The sequence below is a fragment of the Physeter macrocephalus genome, chromosome 20 (genome assembly GCF_002837175.3).
Source record: "Physeter macrocephalus isolate SW-GA chromosome 20, ASM283717v5, whole genome shotgun sequence".
NCBI lineage: Eukaryota > Metazoa > Chordata > Mammalia > Artiodactyla > Physeteridae > Physeter > Physeter macrocephalus.
In genome coordinates this window covers 10,796,167-10,819,712 of record NC_041233.1, presented here as the reverse complement: position 1 = coordinate 10,819,712, position 23,546 = coordinate 10,796,167, and the positions used below count along the sequence as shown (strand labels likewise).

At 46.9% G+C, this 23,546-nt stretch overlaps 2 protein-coding genes across 16 annotated transcripts in view; both read right to left on the bottom strand.

Annotated features, from left to right (window-relative positions):
• Positions 1 to 8,010, bottom strand: part of CSGALNACT2 (chondroitin sulfate N-acetylgalactosaminyltransferase 2) — a 64,939-nt gene extending 56,929 nt beyond the window's left edge. For 4 of the 13 annotated variants that reach the window (XR_008616077.1, XR_008616078.1, XR_008616076.1 and 1 more), the window contains exon 1: positions 6,374 to 7,476. The gene's annotated coding sequence lies outside the window, so the exon portion shown is untranslated. The other 9 variants (XR_008616080.1, XM_055080862.1, XR_008616081.1 and 6 more) reach the window with 8 other exon arrangements.
• A 5,149-nt stretch (positions 8,011 to 13,159) lies between these two features.
• RET (ret proto-oncogene) overlaps positions 13,160 to 23,546 on the bottom strand; it is a 67,374-nt gene continuing 56,987 nt past the window's right edge. Inside the window, exons 13-20 of one of the 3 annotated variants that reach the window (XM_055081258.1) lie at positions 23,425 to 23,532; positions 22,475 to 22,689; positions 22,269 to 22,391; positions 19,977 to 20,047; positions 18,543 to 18,680; positions 17,387 to 17,486; positions 15,713 to 15,860; positions 13,160 to 14,384 (exon numbers count right to left, since the gene is read on the bottom strand). In XM_055081258.1, coding sequence (XP_054937233.1) covers positions 14,227 to 14,384; positions 15,713 to 15,860; positions 17,387 to 17,486; positions 18,543 to 18,680; positions 19,977 to 20,047; positions 22,269 to 22,391; positions 22,475 to 22,689; positions 23,425 to 23,532 — 1,061 coding nt within the window. In that variant the 3' untranslated portion in view covers positions 13,160 to 14,226. Of the gene's footprint in view, positions 14,385 to 15,020; positions 15,861 to 17,386; positions 17,487 to 18,542; positions 18,681 to 19,976; positions 20,048 to 22,268; positions 22,392 to 22,474; positions 22,721 to 23,424; positions 23,533 to 23,546 lie in introns of those variants that run through there. The other 2 variants (XM_028481921.2, XM_055081259.1) reach the window with 2 other exon arrangements.

The window sequence follows — 23,546 nt, the reverse complement described above, 5'->3', positions numbered from 1 at the left end:
GGCTGGGCCCGTGAGCCATGGCCGCTGAGCCTGTGCTCCGCAACGGGAGAGGCCACAACAGTGAGAGGCCCGCGTACCGCAAAAAAAAAAAAAAAATTAAAAACTTTTGTGCTGTAAAGGGTATCATCAAGAAAGTGAAAAGGATGGGAGATAATATTTGTAAACCATATACCTACTAGGAAATGTAACAGAATATATAAATATATATATAGAATATATAAGATGCATCTAGAATATATAAGATGCATCTAGAATATATAAAGAACTCTTACAACTCAATATTGAAAAAATAAATAACCCAATGAACAAAAGGTACGAATAGACATTTTTCTAAAGATTAAGCCGATAAGCATATGAAAATATGGTCATCAGAAACCAACAGAGAAATGCAAATGAAAACTACAATGAGATACCGCTTCATATGCACTAGGATATAACTTAAAATGAATTATAGGGGAGAAGGGCATAATAGGGGAAGGGGGTTAAGAGGTACGAACTACTAGGTTTAAAGTAAATAAGATACAAGGATGTAAAGCACAGCACAGGGAACATAGTTAATATTTTGTAACTTTAAATGGAGTATAACCTATAAAAATACTGAATCATTATGTCGTACACCTGAAACTAATACTTTAAGTCAACTGTACTTCAATTTTAAAAAAAATCACAAAATGAACCATAGATCTAAATGAAAACCTTAAAATATAAAACTAGAAGCATAAGAGAAAATCTCTGTGGCCTTGAATTACGCAGAGATTTCTTTGATATGACACTAACAGCATAACTGATAAACTGGACTTCATCAAAATTTGTGCTCTTTGAAGAATACTATAAAGGGAATGGAAAAACAAGTGACAGGCCAGGAGAAAATATGGGCAAAGCATATATATAATAAAAGACTTGTATTCAGAATCTATTTTTAAAAGTATCAAAATGCAATAATAACAAAACAATCAAAAATTGCAAAAGATTTGAAGAAACACTTCAAATAAGCACATGAAAAAAAATACTCAACACTGTTAGCCATCAGGGAAATGCAAATTCAAACCAAAATGAGACACCACAATGGCTAATCTTAGACGGGCTAAAATTAGAAAGATTGATATGTTGGTGACAATGTGGAGGAACTAGAACTTTAATACACTGCTGGTGGTAATGTGAGATGGCTTCACAGTTTCTTAACAAGTTAAATATAAGCCTATCGCTTGATTGAGCCATTCCATTCCTAGATATTTAACCAAGAGAAATGAAAGCATATGTCCATACAAAGACTTGTACACAAGTGTTCCTAACAGCTTTATATGAAACAGCCAAAAACTAGAAATAACTCAAATGTCCATTAACAAGTGAATGGATAAACAAACAAATACATCCATACAATGGAACACAGCTCAGCAATAAAAAGGAATAAACTACTGATACATGTTTCAATATGGGTGAATCTCAATAATACAAGCCCAACAAGAAAGGAGTACAATGAAAGAGTATGATTCCATTTATATAAATTCTAGAAAACGTAAGGTAATTTGTAGTGACAGAAAGCAGAGGAGTCAGTGATTGCCTGGGATGGGGCAAGGGTAGGGAAGGCCGTACCAGGAAGGAATTATAAAAGGGCACAAAGAAACTTCTGGGAGTGATGGATTTGTCGATCATTTTGATTGTGGTGATGATTTCAGGTATATACAGTATGTTCAAATTATCAAATTTTATACTTTAAACGTGTAGTTTATTGTAAGTCAATTATACCTCAATGAAGCTGTTTAGTAGTGCCAAAGAGGCATCTGTAAGTAAACTCTATTTTGTTCATTAAGACAAATATGAAGATTTGTTGACTACAAATCTGGATTTAAAAAAACAAAATGAAGCATACACCAGGCCCCGGCCCCCACAAAAGTAGTACTCAGATTACTCTGAAAGTCTTGTTATACCTTTTCTATTTGCCTTGTGCTTCTGAGAAAACAAAAGAGTATTAAAGATAGTTCATTCTACAGTAATGATCCCTAAATAATATGACCTTTAACCAGTTTCTACTCAAACATTTGATTCTATAATTTTATGAAACTACCAATAAACATTTCATAATCACTTCCAGGATGCTTACACTGCAATGTGCCAAACTAACTTCTGCAATAAGAGTAGCCTACTGCCTTCTGCAAAATACAAGCAACCCATCTGAATCTGAATCTATTTATTTTCAACGTTCTAGTCTGTATTACCTTCCTAAATTTTCTGAACAATTTCTAAAGTTTTCAAATACTAAATGTATAATTTTGAATTCATTTTTTAAACAACAAAAAGTCACAAAACTTATTAGGAAAACAAAACCTCTGTCAGCAGACTAAGCTAAAACATTATGAAGTACAAACACATGTAAGGGAGGGAATCAGAACTTTTTACTTCTTGAGCAACTGATGAGTATTACAATGATACATGGATTCTTTAAGCTCATTGAATAAATACTTTGTAAATATTTAGAAATACTGATCAGCAAAAGGCAGTGTGCATTCAACAAATATTTGAGTACCTACTGTATGTCAGGCACTGCAATGAATGGAATATTCCCCCCCTCACCGGCAAATTCATATGTTGAAATCCTAACCCCCAATATGGCAGCATTAGGAGCAGGTCCTTTGGGAGGTAATCAGTTCATGAGGGTGGAGTGCTCCTGAATGGGATTAGTGTCCTTATGAGAGAGACCCCAGAGAATTAAGTAGCCCTCTTTCTGCCTTGTGAAGATACAAGAAGTTGGCACTCTACAACCTGGAAGAGGATCCTCACCAGAACCCAACTATGTTGGCACCCTGACCTCAGACTTGAGAAATATATTTGTTGTTTATAAGCCACTCAGTCTATGGTACTTTGTTATAACTGCCCAAACTGACTAAGACAGCCACTGTGTTGGGTGCCAAGAAGAAGTAACATCAGATGGATCGTTTTGACAAGTGTTTCCAGGGAAAATTAAATTTATGGTACGTGGATTTCAGCAAAACAAATGGGAGTAATACCCATATCTTTATAAATAAAGCAGAAAATTGTGCCAAAGGCAGCCTGTGGCACAGTAAAAACAGTCAAGTGTCATAGCTACTTAATAGCTATGCAATCTTGAGCATAATACTGAACCTTTCTGGGCTTCGTCTGTAAAAAGAAATCACTTGCTTGGATGGCCAAGGTTCTTTCCAAGATGTTACAATTTCTTTGATGAACGATAAACTAAAAATACACACACACACACACACACATTCTTATTTTTTGGAGGACAAATTTGATTTAAATGCACATGCCCTTTAGTGCAACAATTTGCAATTCCACTTTTAAGATTCTAAACTACAGAAATATTCATACTAGTATATAAAGTCACATGCATAAGATGTTTACTAGTGTTATATGTAACAGCTAAATAAAAATAAAAGCAACTTTATCCATCAGTAGGGGAAAGGTTCAGTAAACTGCAGACATTTATACAAGAGAATGTCTATCTAAAAGGAATGAGGTAGATCCAGATGTGCTAACATAGATAATATCTATACAATGGCATTAACAAATTACAAATAATTCTTTCAGTTTTTGTCTGTATGATAGTCTTGGGAGCCAGATAGCCTAAGTTCACATATCTGCTAGACCACTTTCTAACTCATCAACACAGACAAGTTCCTTAATCTCTGTAAGTTTCAGTTTTCTCACCTGTTAAGTGGGTACAGTTAAAGCACCTACCTTGGAGTATTATTGCAACAATTAACTAAGTAAAACATGACAAGCATTAAGTGCTCAATAAGTTTTAGGTATTACTTCCCATTACTCAAAGTTTTGTTTTGTTGTTGTTAATGGTTAAACCTATCAAGCTTTTCCTGTATTACTTCTCAATTTTGGCTTCCCTACCAGAAATAATCCTACTATAAAATGTATTTCCTCAAATAGATAGTCAATTCTTACCACTTATTAAACAATCCATGCTCTTGACACTAATTTGAAATGCCACTTTAATCATAAGCAAAATTCCTATATATATGGAAGTCTATTTCTGGCCTCTAAATCGGGGGTTAGCAAACATTTTAGGTAAAGGGTCAAGTAGCAAATATCACAACCAATTAACTCTGCCTTGCAGCACAAAAGAAGCCATAGAAAATGCATAAAGGAATGGCACAGGTGTGTTCCAATGGACACTGAAATTTGAACTTCATATAATTTTCATGTTACAAACTATTATTCTTTTTTTCCCAAGCACTTAAAAATATAAAAGCCACTCTTAGGTCACAGATCATACTAAAACAGGTGGTCAGCCAGATGTGGCAATCCATGCTCTAAACCCTTACAATTTTTACACTCCTAAAAATTTTTTATATTTATAAAATTCCACAAAATAAACACACGTGATAAAAAGGTTAAACACGATATAAGGGCATAGAGTGACACCGCTCCCTTCTATCCCAGAGGCCCAGTTCCCCTCTCCAGTTTTTCTGTATCCTTTTATTTATTTTATTATTTTATTTTTTGGCTGTGTTGGATCTTCGTTGCTGCGGTGGGCTTTCTCTAGTTGCGGTGAGTGGGGGCTACTCTTTGTTGCGGTGCACAGGCTTCTCATTGCGGTGGCTTCTCTTGTTGTGGAGCACAGACTCTAGGCGCACGGGCTTCAGTAGTTTTGGCATGTGGGCTCAGTAGTTGTGGCTCCCGGGCTCTAGAGTGCAGGCTCAGTAGTTGTGGCACACAGGCTTAGTTGCTCCACGGCATGTGAGATCTTCCCAGACCAGGGATTGAAGCCACATTCCCTGCATTGGCAGGCGGATTCTTAACCACTGCGCCACCAGGGAAGTCCCTTGTGTATCCTTTTACATCTACTGACACTATTAACATCTCAGCAGACATAGTCTTATATGTATATACATGACTTTCCACATGTTAACTCATCTATAGAATAAATCCCTGTAAATGGAACTGCTGGGACAAATTTCCTTAAAGCATTCATTCCAACATGTAACTGGTCGGTATCTATAGCGTAGATACTCAGGATAAGCCTTCCAACATGCCTTTACCTATTACCCACCTTCCCAATCAACTTTAAAATCACGTTAAATATTTCTTCCAGATTACAGACTTGAAAACTATACCTACTCTGGATTATGAATCCTTCCTTTGCATTGCATTACATTTCTTACCTATAGTTATCAATGCCTTGGAGTAAAGAAATAAGTTTTACTGTTTTCTTTGATCACTGTTTCTTGAATTCCACATCTATTTTTCTTGGATTAATTTTTCATTTGATATAGTACATCCTGAGGTATTCCTAGTGGTTCTGGGTGAAAATGACTTTATTTTGCCCCCACTTTGAATGACAGTTTGATTAGGGATAAGATTTTCAATTCGAAATATGTCCAATGGAAAAAAAAATGTCCAGCGAGTACTTTTAAAACTCTGCTCCACTGTCATCCGGCATTCCATGTCTCAGATCAGAAGTCTAATCAGGCTGCCCAAGATTCTGCCTGGATACTCCTACCTTCATGATCTGTTATCTCTGTGGTTATTTCTCCTCTTCTAATTTCTATTCCCTCCTGGAATTCCTATTAGATGTACACTGGCCCTCTCCTGGATCCATTTTCCACGTTAGCTATTTTTCCCTACTTTCTATGTTTTAATATTCAAGAACTGATTGCGTGTTTTCAGGGCAGCCTGTATATGTTCAGTAGGCATGATACCCTCCGAAATCTAAACATATTAACATTTATCTTAAAGTTTTTTTTCTTTTTCTTTTTCTTACATGAACTACATTGCTTCAGGTCCAGTCCTTGTATCTGTTCAGTCTGGGCCATCTCTTACATGCTACTGATTTCCCACAAATGTTTAGTGATTTTTGTTGTCTGTTCCCATTATAAATGTATCAGTATCTCAGTACAGGTGGAAATCACTGTACTCCTATAGTAAATTCACATTTGTAACTAATCTTATAATTCAATTTTATCCTAGGACTTTGTGCAGTATGACAACAACAATGTAAGTTTTTTGACTTGCAATCCTATGGTTCTTCAATCCATTTTTAGGCACATCCTTTTGGTGTTTCACTTCCCCCAGCAACGACTAACTTGAGTAACACAGTTCTTACCTAAGTGTTATACAACAAGCTTCAGGGACAGAACATCACCAGCTCTATCTAACAGACTTGTCTAACAGACAGTTAAACAAATAATGACAGTCTGGTAGAAGACTATCATAGATGTGCAATCCAAGGAGTAAATAATAATAATATGGTAATGAATCACTTAGGTCTTGAAATCATAATAGTTATGCTTTTTACCAATCTTTAATGCTATAGAAGTTAAAATAACAAATTGTATTTTTTAAAAAGGAAGACTCCATGATGGTTAAAACGTAATTTTCTACCTACCTTATGATTTAGCCATTCCACAGCTGACAGAAATGCACAGATGTTCACCAAGACATTTATAAGAATGTTCATAGCATTCTTCAAAATACATAATATACAAAAACTGGAAACATAAATATCCACCAACAGAGGAGTGCCATATAATGATGCAATGGATTACTACACAGCAATAAAAAAGAATTAACTACTGATACATGAAACATTATGGATGAATCTCATAATCAATATGCTGAGTATACTGTAGGATTCCATTAATATCAAGCCCCAAATAGACAAAACTAATAGATGATGACAGAAATCAGAATACTGATGGGGGGTGGGCAGGGGTATAACTGACTTGGAAGAAGCAGGGGGAAACTCCTGGAATGATGAAAATGTTCTACAGGTATAATATGAAAGCTGGTGGTTGCACAAGTTAATAAAAACATAAAAATTCACTGAGGTGTACAACTAAGATTTATGCGCTTGATGACTTCATAGATATTTTATATCTCAATCAAAAAGTTAAAGAAAAAAAATAATTTCCAAACCGAGGGAACTAAAACTGTGTTTACTTATGTCAAAATTCTCTGAGCCATAAATACTGGATATCCAACATCCTTTTTACATTAAGTAATAAGACAACTTTAGACAAATGGTATCAGAATAATAATACAAAATGAACGTTAACATCCTCAGTCATAAAATACTACTTGGATTCCTACTTCCACGTTCGAAGTCCTGTTTTAATACAACATTAACTCCAGCAAAAATCAAGGCCCAGCTCCTGAGAACCTTCAATGATAGTTAAATGTCCAGACATTGCATATAAATCTCAAAAGTAGTCTGACGGATAAAAGCTTCAGGTTTATAATCAAATTTTCATTCTGCCAATAACATCAAAAATAAAAGCTTCACTATGGCGTTTACAAATTATTCCTCGGCAAGTTGCTCAGGAATAGTGTAATTTTCAAGAAGTCTAAAAATGCAAGAGGCTTCCCGTCCCATGGTCTCCTCGGCGCCACTAATTCCTACACAAATATGCATCTTTTAAAGGTGCCTGGCGTCCGGCAGGCATAGAAAGGCTGCCGCCAGAGAATACTAATTTAACGCAATAAAGCGGTAACAGCTGACTACAAAGTTTACCTACTGAGGGGAGCAGAGATGGCGGTGAGTTGGTTTAAAAAAAAAAAAAAAAAAAAGTGATACAACACACGCAAACCAACGGTCTCCGGCAGCACAGTTCTGAAAAGACAAGTCAAACGGCTCCGAAAAACCGCGGCTTTTCCTGACACCGGAGCAGACTCCGGAGGGCTTGCGGCGAACCCACGGGGACACGGCCCCCAGGAGAGCTCGTCCGTGAAGTGACCCGACCGCGACGGGAACCCACAGTCCGGGGCCCGCGCACCAGAGCCCGCACGGGCCGGGCCCGAGCTCTGGGAGCCGCGGGCAGGCGAGGCCGGGTGGCCCGGGTACTCACCGACTTCACCCGCCTGCGCACGGCGGCCGCCGCCCCGCCGCCCCACCGCCACCTCCCCAGCCGCGAGCACACCTGGGCGGCGCCCGACTCACTGGGGCCACCACCAACTCCCCGCCCACCCTCCGGGCGCGCCGCCGCGCCGACGACCTCCACTTCCGGCGCGCGTGAGGAAATGAGGCCTCCGCCGCAGAGCGCGCCCGCCCCGGCCCCGCCCGCGCCCGTCCACGCCCCGGCCCCGCCCACGCCCGTCCCGCGCCCAGTGCTTGGCATAGAAAAGCTCAGTAATTGGCGTCCAGTACTGATTAACCCTGTATCTGTTACAAATGTGTCTGTGTGTGCGCGCGCGCGCGCGTGTAGCCCAAAAAACGATTTGTGGAGGCTAGGAGAGTGCGGGAGGAAGGAAACCGCTCTTCCCAGAGCAAGCGTCTGCAGGGATGGGAGTACCAGCTCCGGCCGGACGGCTGGCTTTGCAGGAGGGAGGGACTCAGCGGGGAATGGCAGCGCTTTCCTGCCCGGGAGCCTTTGCCCTGGGAGCTGGAGGGGGCGATGAGTGCCTGCGTGGGCACTGAGCTAAGGACTGACAGGCCGCCAGAAGTGTCTGAGCATCCTCAAGAGGGCTGAGCTGCGCGTGAGGCCCCAGCGAGGAAGCCCTGGGCTGCCAGTCACTCCATTTCTTTGGATCTGAATTTCCGTATATGTGAAAGGAGGGGGTTGAGGTAGACTTTCTGGAAAATGGCTTCAAGGTCTCACGTTGTATGACTTTAGTGGGTGGCCCTGACGTCCCCTACACTCAGATGCTTATTCCAGGGACATCCCCAAGGCACTCTGTCCGGCCCCGAGCTGAGCAGGTGAGGGGATACCGGGCAGCACCAGCCCCTGCCTGTGTCTGGGCAGGACATGGCTGTGCTAAGAGGGGATCTGCCTCCCATCTGGGCTCTGCTCTCCTTAGCGGGTTACCTTGGCAGGCTATGTGGGCTTAGCCTCTCTAACCCTCAGTTTCCTCAGCTGTGTTATGGGGACAATAATAGTACGTGCTTCCTAAGATTGTTGTGAGGATTAAACGCAATTTTGCATTTGAAGTGGTTGGCACTGTGCTTGGCAGGTAGGTGGCAGGCAGTCAGAGCTCATTGTTATCATTAAGTGCGTTAGTTAGAGCAGAAGTCTGGGGCGACTGTGGTGGTACATCCTGTAGGAGTGGCAGCGTTCCAGGGGGATCTGTTCCTAATCACAGCTGTCTTCATTGGATGATGTTTGTTGGGATGTCTTTAACTCGGATGGTCTCCTTGGATATGTCCTGTGGGGAATTCCATGGGTAGGAGAGTCTGGACAGCCTACTTCTAAGCCAGGCTTGCTGAATGTCCAGTCTCTACCCAACTTCAGGATCTCAGTCCTCTCTCATGTCACTTCTGAGCAAATGAAAACATTTATGGTTCTAACACCCCTTCCTCCTCAACCTGGCCCAAGAGTAAAGAATTCATCTAGTCATAGACTCCATGGGTCTGTAAGCTCCTGAAAGTAAGGACCATGTCTTTTTCATCTCCCAGTACTTTGCACATACTAAGTGTTAAACAAATATTAATTGAATTGGTTAAAATAAGAACATGAAACAATCCCTCTCTTGTTCAGAATCTCTACCACTTGACCAGCTCCTCGAGCAGACGGCATGCCTGATTACATTTTCTGCCTGCCGTAATTACGGTTTTAGTCTGGTTGCCTGGTTATGTTCTAGTGTGAGTTTCCTGACATCCCTGTGGAGTAGGTTATGGTCCTTAGTTTACAATGGAGAAAACGGAAACTCAGAGAGGAAACTGCATAAGCTCTACCAGGACAGGACCTGGCAACAACTCATAGCATAGGGTCATTTCTTTAAAACTGTTCTTTGAATCCTCCATCAGAAGTGTTTTTTTGGTCTTCCTTGGTGGCGCAGTGGTTGAGAGTCCACCTGCCGATGCAGGGGACGCGGGTTCGTGCCCCGGTCCGGGAGGATCCCGCATGCCGCGGAGCGGCTAAGCCCGTGAGCCATGGCCGCTGAGCCTGCAGCGACCGGAGCCTGTGCTCCGCAACGGGAGAGGCCACAACAGTGAGAGATCCGCATACCGGGAAAAGTAAATAAATAAATAAATAGGGACACAAAAAATGAACTTTGAACTTTTATTCAAGAAACAAGACAGTCTGCGTGGTAAATGCGGTCTGTGTATGAAATATCAAAATGGTTTCTTTCTCGAAAAATGATTTTTCCCTTTAGTTTTAGAATGTACTTTCCTTACCTTGCCTGCCCACACCAATTTTGAACTTGAATTGCTCAGTGTCGTCTGAGAGGATGCAGGATTATGGTCTCTCTTGATGTGGTACCCAAGTCCTGAAGTCACAGTGATTGGCGTGGTCTCTGGTCATGGCTCCCTCCACACTGCCTAGCCCAGTTCCCTGTGACACTGATGTCCCTGAAGCTGCCACAGCAAGATGGCCTCCCTGTCACAGCTCCCCTGAGAGATCTTCGTTGGCCAGGCCCTGTGATTTAGCACATACCAGAAACATCTGCAAAAATATCTTGCCATTTGACACAGCAATAAAAGCCCGAGTTGCACAGATTAACCGGGATTTCTCTCAAGTGTTCACACACGTGCCTCTTTAACTCTGGGTGTGAAGCTTATTCTCCCAGCTGTCACCCAGCCACCCATCCAGCCTCAGCTGCAGGCACAGCAATGCGCCCCACATTGAAAAACTCTCTACATACAGGTTCTGGTTTCTCAGGATCTCAGCCAAGAATCATTCATGTGAATCTCAGTTCCCTAAAGAGGTGGGAGACTCTACAAAGTTCTTTTTTTTTTTTTTTGGCCGCGTGGCATGGTGTGTTGGATCTTAATTCCCAACCAGGGATCAAATCCGCACCCCTTGCAGTGGAAGCTCAACGTTCTAACCACTGGACAGCCAGGGAAGTCCCTACAATATTCGGAATGAGGCTGCCAAGGTTGCTGCCGTGGAGAAGGGGTGGGGCGGGGCAGGCAGCCTCAGTGGAAGGTGTTTTCTGGATGTACAGGCCCACCCAGAGGGTAAGCACCACGTGCAAGTTCACGCTAAAGGGAAGGTGTGCCCTAACCGCTGCATGTGCCCTTCGGGCCCACTCTTACTACATCTTTTCCAGGGCCACGGAGATAAGGATTTCTTAGGCACTTTCTAGAACCACCCTAAATACCACCATCCAAATATCCTACATGTTAACATGCTCGAAGGAGGAGAGAAAACCATTTGCTCCCCTGCCTGGGAAAATGCTCTATTTATAGTGGGGGAAAATATGCTTTCCCTTGAATTTTCTCTTACGTGTTAAGTATTTGTCCAAGACCTGTTCTCAGACATTATATTCAAACTACATTTCCACCCAAATAAGCCGGCCTTGTGCCATCCTTTGGGGAGGATGGTGGAGAATGTGCTTTTTCAGAAAAATAAACCACACACACGTACACACACACACACACACTCTCTCTCTCTCTCTCTCTCTCTCTCTCTCTCTCTCTCTCTCTCCCCCTAATGGAAGTTCTCTGCTCGTGAAAAAGGGGTTTTTAGTATTTTAGTATAAGCTTTTCTCAGCATGGGTTTCTAAACATTCAGAGGCAAAGGCTGTAGCAAATAACTGACCTTAGAAATTACGTTTATTTCCTGTCCCTGTGGTCCAGACTGAAGGAGGAAGCTGAGAACAGATGCAGGTGCTGAGGGCAGGAGATGTAGCACCGTGGGCCTGAGGCAGCCCCTGGGTGATGCAGGCACATGACTGTGTGTGCACATGTGCACCCAGGATAGGACATAGGCCCTCAGCATCCAACGCACAAGGCAACCACAAATCAGATTTACGTTGGTAACAACTCACGTTTCCCTATTGACCCACTTGCTCCTTGCCAGGTTTTTGAGGAGGAGCTCATACCATTCCTACACAACCTGACAGGAAGACATAAACAGAAGCATTTAGTATTTTAAGTTTCATAGTGGTTCGGGTCAAAATTTTTCCTCTAATGGACCTTCAGTCATGTCTATACATTTTACATTCTCTCCCACAACTGTCCAACTTCAGCTTCAAGAAATAAGCAGTCAGCAAATTGCTAGAGAATACCTGAACTCGACACTGGCTGCTGCTCTATTTTAGGGAAGGAAACCTAAAGGAAGGACTTCCTTGAATGGTAGGATGAGCTGAGTTTTAACAATGACTATAAATGTGGCTGTTCGTGTACATATTATGCAAGACGAGTCAATAGTATCACCAAAAGCCTCCTAGTCCTTCAATCGGTATCACTTCCCCGGTGGTCACCACAACAGATTCCCTTGTGACATCTTACTCCTTACATTGAAACTTCAAAATCAGAAACCTGATGTTTCCAACCAGGAAGTTAAAAAGAGAAAAGAAATTTACACATTTTAAGATACACGATTTTATTTACATAACTGAGATTATTTTCTTAGTCACCTTGATTACAAAAGCAAATTAACATGGTATGGTTTAATAACCTTTCATAAATAGATTTAACAAATTTTAATAATGGACAGATTGCTACTTAATACTCAGTAATGCTTAATAATTAGTAATTTCTGCGTATATGCATATGAAAATTCTCTCTGATAGGGCTAATAAGTATGAGTACCATTATAACTTAGGAATAGACAATTAGATTGAGTCAACGGTTAATTCCCCATCACTGGGTCAGCCAGTTAGACCTGGAGTTCTCACCCTGCCGAGGACAAACCTGCTGCACCCACTCACACTGAGTAGGCATTCTTAATAACTTGAAAAAGTTTATCCCCACTTCTGCATTTAACAAGATTATCATTAAGCACATCTGAAACCCAAAAGTTTACGACAACTAGATATTTGTAAAAGGACGTATCACACACCGTGTCTGAACAATGGCCCAAACTAAAGCCGCAATGCATCTGTAGTTAAGTGTTTCTCCAGCGTTCTTCCTGGGTGTGTGCACACACGGGCATGCGTGCACGTGCACACACACACACACACACACACACACACACACACACACACACACACGGCTCCTCCACTACTCATCCAAGCCTTCTTGGCCACAAAAATGCCGTAATTTTACTGCTTTTGTGAAATGGCTATAAAAATCCAGTATTTTAATGAGACGACATCAAGTCCTTTCACAGTGGTTTAAGTATGAAGCCCAGGCAGTGTTTTGGTAACTGACGCCCTCCTGCAAAGTGACAGCACTGGGACAGAAAGAAGAGCCGCCGGGACTTCCCGAAAGCCACCCCGGCAGGATGGGAGGAGTGCTGAGTGTCTGTGACCACAAACAAGTAGTGAAGAATGACAAGAAGCTTATGAGTCATGGTCAGAACCTAAAAAACAAAAATGTCTTACCATAGCAGCATTACGTTACAAACACAGGAAGAGTGGATACATGTACCTTTTCACACAAGCTCTATAAGAGCCAAAACACTGTCTTTTCCATCAGAATCGTAATCAGAGGTGTCACTGTCGATGCTACTTCTAACCTAACTAGCTGAACTGTCCCTTTGAAACTGAGCACAAGTCCCACCCACTAATGTGTGAGATGAGCCTCTGCCACTTTTCAGCGCTGGACCGGGGGGACGCTGAAGGCTGTGGGGTGCAGGGATTCACAGCAGCCAAGTCTCTGCGGTCAGCAGTCCTTGGACACGAGGCCACTCCACTCAACAGCCCCACTCCTCCATACGCTTCTCGTCAGGGGGTTAGTGATTACTCAGCGATGGGAACAACTGTGTCCTGGGAGCCCTCTCCCCTCACACCACCTACCTACACAGCAAAGGCGGCATCACGTCTCTCCACTGTGCTAAATCTAAGAATCATTTTAATCATGATAAAAATCAAATGTCTCCCTAAGAAAAGGTTACATGATTTAAAAAACAAAACAAAACAAAAAAACATTCTCAGGATCTCGAAGGCTGAGCCGAGGCCTGTCCCGAGGTCCCCTCTCCCTCTCCAGCCCTGGCTGCGCTTTGACAACCCTATGAGGCCTGGCCGGGCTCTCATTCTGAACAAGGACAAATCGTCTGGGCCAGTTTTTTTTTTTCCTGCTGCCTTTTTGGTGTGTGTGCTTCATGTTTAAATCGTGTGGCCTCGTTTGGCGGCAACCGGAAAAATCAAACAGTTCGGATAGTGCGTGAGGGACCCACACGTGTGAGCACGGAGTATGTGGTGCTCACTGCTGAACCCAGACCAGCGCTGGGTGCTGCCGTGGACTGAAGAGGAAGGGACACCTACATGCTGGACTCGGAACATTCGTCCAGAGCACTATGTCTGCTGGGAGGGAAAATCACCAGCCAGTGTGAAATGTGCAAGGAGGGGCCAGCAGACTTTCTGTTCTCCGTATCTTTCTTCCCCTGTGAGTCCATTACCTTTCACAAAGAACTGTTAACTATCAAACGTGTCCATTAATTGTGCCGCGGAGGGTGAAACCATCCAGTTAGCATATACACTATCATTTGCATATCTTGGACACCCAGTGTTGGTGCCATCGGCTCTCGTGAGTGGTACAGGACTCTCTTCAGGCCAGTTCGGGTCTGACATGCCTAAAAATGAAAACAGATCATTTGTTCTGCACTGAAGAACCCAAACTTCATGTGCAGACAGTAAGGCCTTGGCAAAACTCCCTTTGAGGTTCAAACCAAACTTCTGGTTTCTGGGCCAACTGCCTGCAGAGTTTCGTGCTCCAGGTTTCCAAAACATGGGTAACATCTGGGGGGAAATATCACGTGCTCTCTGGTAACTGCAGCTTACCAGAAACTACCAATTTGGACTTTTATAAGCTTCAGACTCTCAAATCTGATAAGTATTTGTTGACCTGTTTAACTCTTTTTTCTAAGGCAGCATAAAGCATCAGCACCTTGCTGTACTACATGGCTTACTGCAGTAGGAATCTTTCTATAAAAAGTTCTCTAACGTAAAGGAGGCTACTTGTCTTCCATCCCAGCCTACCACGGAGGAGAGGATCTTCCAAACCAAGGGTGCACGCAGGCGAGCCCCACAGCGTCGACAGGACAAATGGCAAGTAGCACTAGCCAGTAAGGAATCAGTGACCAGGAGGCATGCAAAAGAAACAATCTCGGCAGAAAAATGCTTGAAACTCCAAGATTTCAAAACAATCCATGATGAAGTTAGGAAACAGGAAAAAATTTCAAGTACTGAATCGAAGACAAAAGAAGGAGTTTTGGCAAGAACCATATTTACTGTCCATTGCAAGACCACAGCACCACAGACTACATTCTTTCAAAAAGCATTTTGCTCCAGCTTTTTGCACTGACTTCATAAGTGACAACTGTCATGACAGTTTGTAACGCAAAGGATGTGAAAACAGCAGTCTGCGTGTGTCCCCCCATTCCCCTCCCCCCGCCATGGTGGTCCCCAGCACCAGGTGGCCTCCAAGAGCTGCCTTCCACCCAGGTGGGGTCTGGGGGAGCGGCCACTGGCTGTGCTCTTAAGTGCAAGCAGAGTGGTGCTGGCTCCTCCTTTCTATATTAAATGTCTCCCCAGATCAGGTAAATTTATCCCAGTAGTTAAATTAGAAGTACTATGACTTGATACCCACCCAGGAAATGACTTAATCATCATTTTCTTAATATCCCCTGAGAGTTCTGCCCTGCTCTCTTTCTTCTCTATTGTCCTAAGTTGCTGGGCAGTGTGGTAATTACACATATTTTCACATCCTTTTAGAAAAACATAATAGTAAAAATGCCTGAATGTAAACGGATGTAAAGTCAGACATTTACAAACAAAAAGGTTCAGAGCAGACTTGGGTTCATTCAGACCAGAAACACTCTTAAAAAGCATTACAGAGAGTAAGGACAGTGCAGAGAGGAACAACGTGGCTAGAATCTAGTAAATGCATGTGAAATTCTACCATAGAGTTTGTTTTCAATCCACGTGGAGGGGAGGGTTCGAGGGAGGGGAGCGTTATTACAGTCCACCAGGGGCATCTCCTCCTCCGACAGGCCGTCGTCGTACAGCAGGGAATCAGATGGGGTGGATGCGGCCAGGTCCAAGTAGTCCTGGAAGGGAGAGAGGGCTGGTCACCCCTAGCGCAGGCCACTACTGGACACGCCCACCACTCCCTGCCCAAAAGCAGAAGCCCCGGCAGGGTCCCACCCCATGCCTACTGGCCTCTTGTGAGACCTGAGCCCCTCGCCAGGGTGCCAGCACTGAGCTCCTCCAGCCCCTGCCTCGCCTGGCCCTGCTCCGTGGTCCTCATCGCTCCCCCTTAGAAAATCACCTCCTTGGGGGCACAAATGTGCTCCCTCACTGTCCTAGTTCTCTCTCTGCAGCACTGGGGGCACCAGGCCCAGCACTGGAGAATCTGCCTGTTTACAAAACCCAAGGCTCTGGGAGAGCTCGCTGCAGCCCCATGGCTCATTGCAGGAATGCCAAGAAGCACTCTCCGGCTTCCCTCCAAGCATCTCGAACATCATGTCAGGACTCAGAAATCTGAGGCACTGATGTGGGTTTTGCAGAGGACACTGCTATAGATAGGCTTCAGCTCCCAAGCATGACGATTCTTGAATACCTGCTATTTCCACTTCCCTGGTTAAATGTGTAAAGAATGGTTCCAGTGTTTTGCTGGCTGGTTCTCGGCACTGTTCTAGGAAGGCCATCTCTTGGCACCAGCTATTGCCTTTGTTTAGGACAACCCTGCTACTCACAGGGTTCACCCAAACGGTACACTGATGCTCTGATGCTGAGTTTTATTACAAGTGGCTGAGCCCATGCATCTTGCTCTGAAGAAATAACTTTTAGTAAATGTGTCAATGGAAGGATGAAACCACGATGGCAAGGTCTGTGCCTGTTTTGTTTACTTGCATGCCCAGCATCTAACACAGAACATGGGAGTCAGCGATTGCTTAATTAATATTAGTGGAAACTTTGTTGACTTCCTCAGTCACCTGGAGTTGTAAACTTGGAGGCACACGGATACGACTGTTTGGCCCACACAGAGGTTTTGGAGATTTAAATGAGTTGCTATTAAAAACTGGGAAACAACATAAATATCCCTTAAAATTCAGAAGACCCGGCACACCGGCACTCATGTTCCTACAGGTTACAAGTGTCCACAGCGAGGGGCCTTTCAGGGGCAGCTGGTGGGCTCCTGTCTGTCACAGTCTCCGCTGGTCTCTAGTCACTTCCCACCCCCAGCCGGGCCCCTGACAGCATATGAATTTAGGACACAGTCATTTCAACTCTACTTCCTCATGTTCTCTTATTGAAAATGATTCTGTTTGGCTTTGGAATATTTTCCTCCCACCCCTATCTGTGGAGGGCTTTTCCTGAGGGTCAAGATAAAAATCTTGGTCTCTTCCTGATTTAAAAGAAGCCCCCCCCCCAAAAAAATAAAAAAATAAAAAAAATAAAAGAAGCCCAAAAGGCCTGGGTTAAGGACAAGGGTTCAGCCGCTGGCTCCCCCTGGGGGCAGCACGACCGACTCCCTGCAGGCAGCCTCGCTCTGCGTTCTGCGCTGGGAACTCCACGGACAGGCGGGACGCCCGTGGGAAGCTGGCACCAGGAATCGGCTCTGGGGACTCACTCTGCTCTTAACCATCATCTTATCCAGGTCTTTGCTGATGTCGGCAAACACTGGCCTCTTGTCTGGCTCCTCCTTCCAGCACTGCAGCATCAGACTGTACCTGATGGGACACACAGGTGGGCGGTGACAATCCAGCAAGGACTGCCCGGTCATAGCCACCAAACTCAGTATAGTGCCCTGGGCCCCCGGGGGCTCTGTTCCCGAACCTCAAAGCTGTTTTTGTGTCACTGACATCCTTCTCTGAGGTGGGTCAGAGTTTGAGGGGTCAGCAGGGGCTCACAGCGTCTGGCGCTATGATGGCTAAGGCAGAAATGCTGGTCATTAAAACCCTTATGAAGGACGAACTGGCTATGAACACAAACACCTGCCAATTACACTCTGACTTGTACCTTCCTCCCTCCCCTGGGGCCCTGGCACGGTTGCAGGGCTTCCGGAGCTACCATATGGGTGTGCGCTGGGCCCCTGCCTGCCAGCCCAGGCCGTCCAGGGAGGTGGCACCTACTCACCCTTGCACTCCCCCATCTAGCCTCGAGCCAAGCACGTGGCAGGCGCACGACAGACTTCATAGAATGAATGGACCAGTGTCTCTCTGCCTGTGGATGACCCCTTCTCATGTGTTCTCAACCTGTCCTCTGAGAATCATCTGATGGAAACACCATCAGATGAGAAGATTCTGGGGCCCTAGGGCTAAAGTCCAGGCTCCCCCTACCCACTCCTTGCCTGCCTTTGTGCCTCCACTTGTGTACTCCCCTATATGCGCCCTTGGGGCCACTCTGAATTACCCACCCCTCCCCAAGCATCCTGGGGCAGGTCTCTGGCCTTTGGCTCAAGCTGCTCCCTCAGTCTGAAGCACCCTCTCATCCTTCCACCACCTTTCCCCCGGTCCTGCTCCCCTCATCCCTGTAAGTCCCTCCAGGAGGCCGACCCAGCCCCCAGTGGAGTCAAGGGTCCCCAGCATCTGCCGTCACACCCAAGGGTGGTTCTCTGACTTCTGCCCTGTCATGCCCTGCCTGTCACTACCCGCCACCGAGCTCGCCCTGGGCTGGCACCCAGGGCTGCCCAGGTGTGGGAAAGAATGGGTGCACGTGTCACATCCCCGTCAAAGTCCAGTGTCTCTGTGTCTGAGGAAGGCTGGGCCAGAGCAAAGCCTGCTCACATCTCCTCGCTGCAGTTGTCTGGCCTCTCCATCCGGTAGCCTGTCTTCAGAAGGTTGAAGAGCCGCTCTGGAGGAATCCCAGGGTAGGGGTTGCCCCCCAGCGTCACAATCTCCCACAGCAGGACACCGAAGGACCACCTGCAGGGAACAAGAGGACCAGTGAGTGGTTGCACTGGGTCTGCAGTGCCCTCTGTGCACCAGACACTCATCTTCCCAGCAGCGTCTGACCCCGAGTCCCCAGTACAGAGAGCGGCCCAAGTGCTAACAGCTTCAGCCTGTGCTGACCTAACAGATGGGACGGGGAATAGAGGGGGGGGATGAGCCATCTGCCTGCCCTGCCCCCACCCCTGCCAAGCCACTGCCCAAGCTCAGCCCCCTCACCCGAAAGGGCACACGGCTGGCCCCTGAGGTGATGCTCTGAAGCATCAGAGATGGCACAGGGCAGCCAAGCAAGCACATCAAAACGTAGGCGGGACCTAGGCCACAGGGCAGAGGGCTCCCTGCACAGTTCCTTCACCTTTTCTGTGTGCTTGCAAATTTTCATAAGATCTTAGAAGAAAAAAAAGCACTGCTATAGAAAACATACTTAACTGTGTGAGAAAATTTACTGTGAAACGGGGACAAAATCATATCACAAAACAGTATTATCACACGAGCCCACTTACAGTAACAAAAAGCATATACCTGCACGCCACAGAAAACTTTAGGCCATGCCTGCGAGGGCCAGCAGTAGTTACTTAGGGCTGGTGGGATCCTAGTGGCTTTTAGTCCCTTCGTTTTGCTTTCCCCTGCATTTCCAATTTTCTTACGGTCAACTTTGTAATCAGAACACAGTTGTTAAAACTGTCTAAGAACTGCCTTTTCACAGCCCACATTGTTCAAAATATGCAAACCTGTTCAGAGCAGAACACTTGAAAACAAGTCTGTTGTATTTCTGAAAACTATCAAAAATGTAATTGGACCCGGAAGACTGAGTTCTGGTCCCCAACTTGCAGTAGTTTGGGGCACCTTCCTAGAAACTCACTCAAGACCACCCCTGCCTATGGGCGGGGACCAGTCCCCAGGGACCTGCTTGAGCCCAGCCTGCGCTCAGGCCCACAGGAGGGGAACTGTTTGGCTGAGCCTGTGTGTCAGAGACACCCAGAGAGGAAAGAGGAGGGGAGAGGGTCTGCAGCCATGGCTCACACCCTTACACTGCAACTCCACCCTTACACTCTGAAAGTAGTAGCTTTCAGAATTACTGCCTGGGCCCTCGCCAATTGCTGAGTGAATACACAAAGCCCCGGCAGCTTGGAGGGTTCACTGTGGATGGTTGGCATGAGCTGACAGGCACTCAGGGCCAGCACTGTTCTACTGCGGAGCTGCTGAGACAGGTGGCATGGCCCTATACACGTGTAACCTCCCCCGCTCCCCGGGAAGGCAACACCCACTCACACGTCACTCTGGGTGGTGTAGATGTGATCGAAGAGGGACTCAATGGCCATCCACTTGACTGGGATCCGACCCTAAGGAGGGTGTGAAAGGAAGGCATTAACGTAGCTCCGACATCCTGGGAACTGGCGGGTTGGGGGGGAAGGGGGGTCCACGTCCCAGGCTCTTCCAGATCTGAGGGGTTGCTGAGTAATGACACCAGAGTGTTCCTGGGTACAGGACTGGTGCCTCGCAGGGGCCGGAGCCCTATCCTGGCCCTCCCAGGCTTGGCTGAGACACCAGAGGGAGTCAGCTGGCCTGCCCACATCTACGCAACGTGTGCCTGTCACACACCACAGCCCTGTTGAGAAGAAACCCAAGAAATTGATATCGAGCACAAGCCAGGTGCCCCTATGGCCGCTTCCCTGGCTGCTGTTGCCCAGTGGCTGGGCCAGGAACACCATGCAGCGAGGTCTCCCTTGATTTCTGAGGGTGAACGAGTTTGGGAAACTGACATCCAGCATTTTCCATCTTGGGGACTTCGGATGCAAACAAACACACTAAAGGCTCTTCTGAGAAGCTCTGAGGGAAGAAATCTGTATGTGTGCCTTCGGGCTGGTTTTTACCTCTTATTTTATCCCAGGGCCCTTTCAGCATCCTCTGAAAGAGTGCTCCCTACCACAGAGTTGCTGGGGTCAGACCTAACAAATCCTTTCTAATGCAACTCGAGAAATAGCTTTTCAGTACAAATAGGTCAGCCTTAAGGCAGAAATCAATTTTTTTTTAAAAAAGGCAAGCATTAGACTTCAATGCAACATTTACTATAATTCCTTTTTTAAAAAGTATTCTTGGGCTTCCCTGGTGGCGCAGTGGTTAGGAATCTGCCTGCCAATGCAGGGGACACGGGTTTGAGCCTGGTCCGGGAAGATCCCACATGCCGTGGTGCAATGAAGCCTGTGAGCCACAACTACTGAGCCTGCGCTCTAGAGCCCGCGAGCCACAACTACCGAGCCCACGCACCGCAAAAAGAGAAGCCACCGCAATGAGAAGCCCGTGTGCCGCAACGAAGGGTAGTCCCCGCTCGCCACAACTAGAGAAAGCCCGCACACAGCAACGAAAACCCAACGCAGCCAAAAATAAATAATTAAAAAAAATTTCTTTAGGATTTATGTCCTTAATGAAGTGTGACTGTTTCGGGGGTGTGTGTTCCTAACAACGCTGCCTACAGCCTGTGCTCTTGGGGGACGTGCTTGGCCACATTGTGCTTCTTGCTTCATGACACAGGGCTTTCCTGAGGACCTATGTGTCAACAGGAAAGCTCTGTCCTCCGCCCTTCACAGGGCAGGGAGCAGTCCCTCTCCACTTCCCCTTCTGCACTTCTGAGATGTGCTGTCACAACGGACACCCCAGGAGAAATGAAACATCACCCTCACAGCCCCTGGCAACACCAGGTCTTCTCCTGACCCTCAGAGCAAAGCTGAAGTGTATGCCGTCACTTTTTGTGTTTTTCTTTTTGAGCAGCATATGTTCTGAATGCCAGGTTAGCTGTGTGTCTTGAAGGTACCCGTGAGCTGGCCCTGTCCGGCCTGTCACAGGGAGGCTGCAGGAGAGGGGCTGAGAGGGCAACAGAACTAAGAGGGTCAAGACCAATGCCACAGACAACTGGACCACTCCAGGGAACCAGAGTTCCCGAGAAGGGCCCCTGACCACCTGTTTCAGTGACTCGGAAAAAGCTTCTGAAATCCCTACATTGCGACTTCAGACCCTGTCTCCAGGGCCTCCTGGTGCATCTTCCAAACTCTCTTAGGCAGGGGTTCCCAGGCCCTTGTCCCAGGAGAATCCCCACCTGTAAAGCGACTCATTCCCTTCTGCAAGGAATGAACAGCAAGCTTGGGTTTATTTCATTTCTCTCCTCTAAGCAAAGGCCTAAAGGAAACAGTGACCTTCCCTCTGTAGAACCAAGAGGAACAACTGCAGAGAAGAAGGTTGTTATTTCTGCAGTGTTAGGTGACCTTCAAAAAAGATAGTGATCAAAAGCGAGAGAAGCTGCAGGGTCCCCACTTCCCAGCGGGCAGCTCTGCAAGACCTCGTGTGGCCCTGAGGAAGAGAAGGAACAGACTTGGGGCTGAGTCCTGAGCTGGGTCTCTGGGGACCCAGGACTAGGGAAGGGTTTGGGGATGAGGCCTGGAAATTTATACTCTGAAAATCTGCTTTATCTTCTCCAGATAAAAATCTTGCCCCTACCCTGTGCGTACCCTGACGGTTGCCCACACCCAGCCCGGGAGCCCCAGGCCGGCACGCCCCAGGACCTGGTACCTTGCTCCTCTTCACGTAGGAATCCTCTTCATAAACATCTCGGGACAGACCAAAATCCGAGATCTTCATCCTGCGCCCCTCGGCTACTAGGACGTTTCTGGCTGCCAAGTCCCGATGGACGAGCTGCAAGGAAGACAACGGCAGGGGCCCCTGAAACCCGGGCCCATGGCAGGCAGAGGGGAGGGCAGGGCTGGGACGGCACACACCTTCATCTCGGCCAGGTACTGCATCCCCCGCGAGATCTGCCAGGCGAAGGAGATGAGGTCGCCCATGGTCAGGGCCCGCTCCTCCGGGTTGTCCAGGTAGCTGGAGTTGCGGCTGTCTCTGCTGCCCACGTAGCCAGGCCCCGCCTTGCGGCTCTCTCGGAGGAAGCCCCGCAGGGAGCCGTACTTGGCATACTCCACGATGAGGAGAAGTGGCCCTGGGGGCAGAGGGGGCTGTGGGCTGGCTGCCTGCGGGACCCCGGGCAGGCGGAAGTCAGGCCAGCTCGGGGCAACTGCTTCCCAGAGCACAGGCCAGGCCGCAGGGCCCCTGGGCAGGCTCTGCACCTGGGCAGACAGACCCAGGCCTGCTCTGGGGGGCAAGTGCCTGCGTTCTGGCAGCCTGAGGACTTAAGCCCCAGCTCACTCTCACGTCCCTGGCTCTCCGCCTTGCGGGGGCCATGCCAAAGCCAGCTGCCTGGGTGGTCGAGCGTGACCTCTTCCCTGGGTCACCGCATTCAGGCATGTCCTGGGCGGCACCCCCTGCTGCTAGGATGTCTGGCCTTTCTGCATCCTCGGTCCTGCCACAGCATGGCCTGGGGATGGCTGACAGAGGCAGAGTCTGGATCTGCCCGTGGCCACCTGCTCCCTGCTCCTGCCTGCTCTCAGCAGCTCTGGGCTGCAGTCCTGCCCGAGGCCCAGCCCTGAGTTCTGCTGGCACTGACCAGTGTCCCTGCTGCCCTCTCCGTCAGCCCCGTCTCCCTTGCACCCCACACACACACACACACGCGCGCGCACACACACACAGTGGGAGGTCCCTTGGATGGCACAGCAGGTTTGGAATACCAGCAGAGCAGGATGCTTTTATGTGAGAGATGGGTTGGGGTCACCCGGAGGTTATGGCATGTCTGGTTCCCCGTGCCCAGGAGGCACTGCTCGTCCCTGGCTGGCCTTACCGTCCTGGCTGCAGGCCCCGTATAGCTTGATGACTTGCGGGTGGCTGACCTGCGTCAGGAGGTTAAACTCTGACAGCAGGTCCCGCAGCTCGCTCGCCGAGGCGTTCTCTGAAATGCACGTA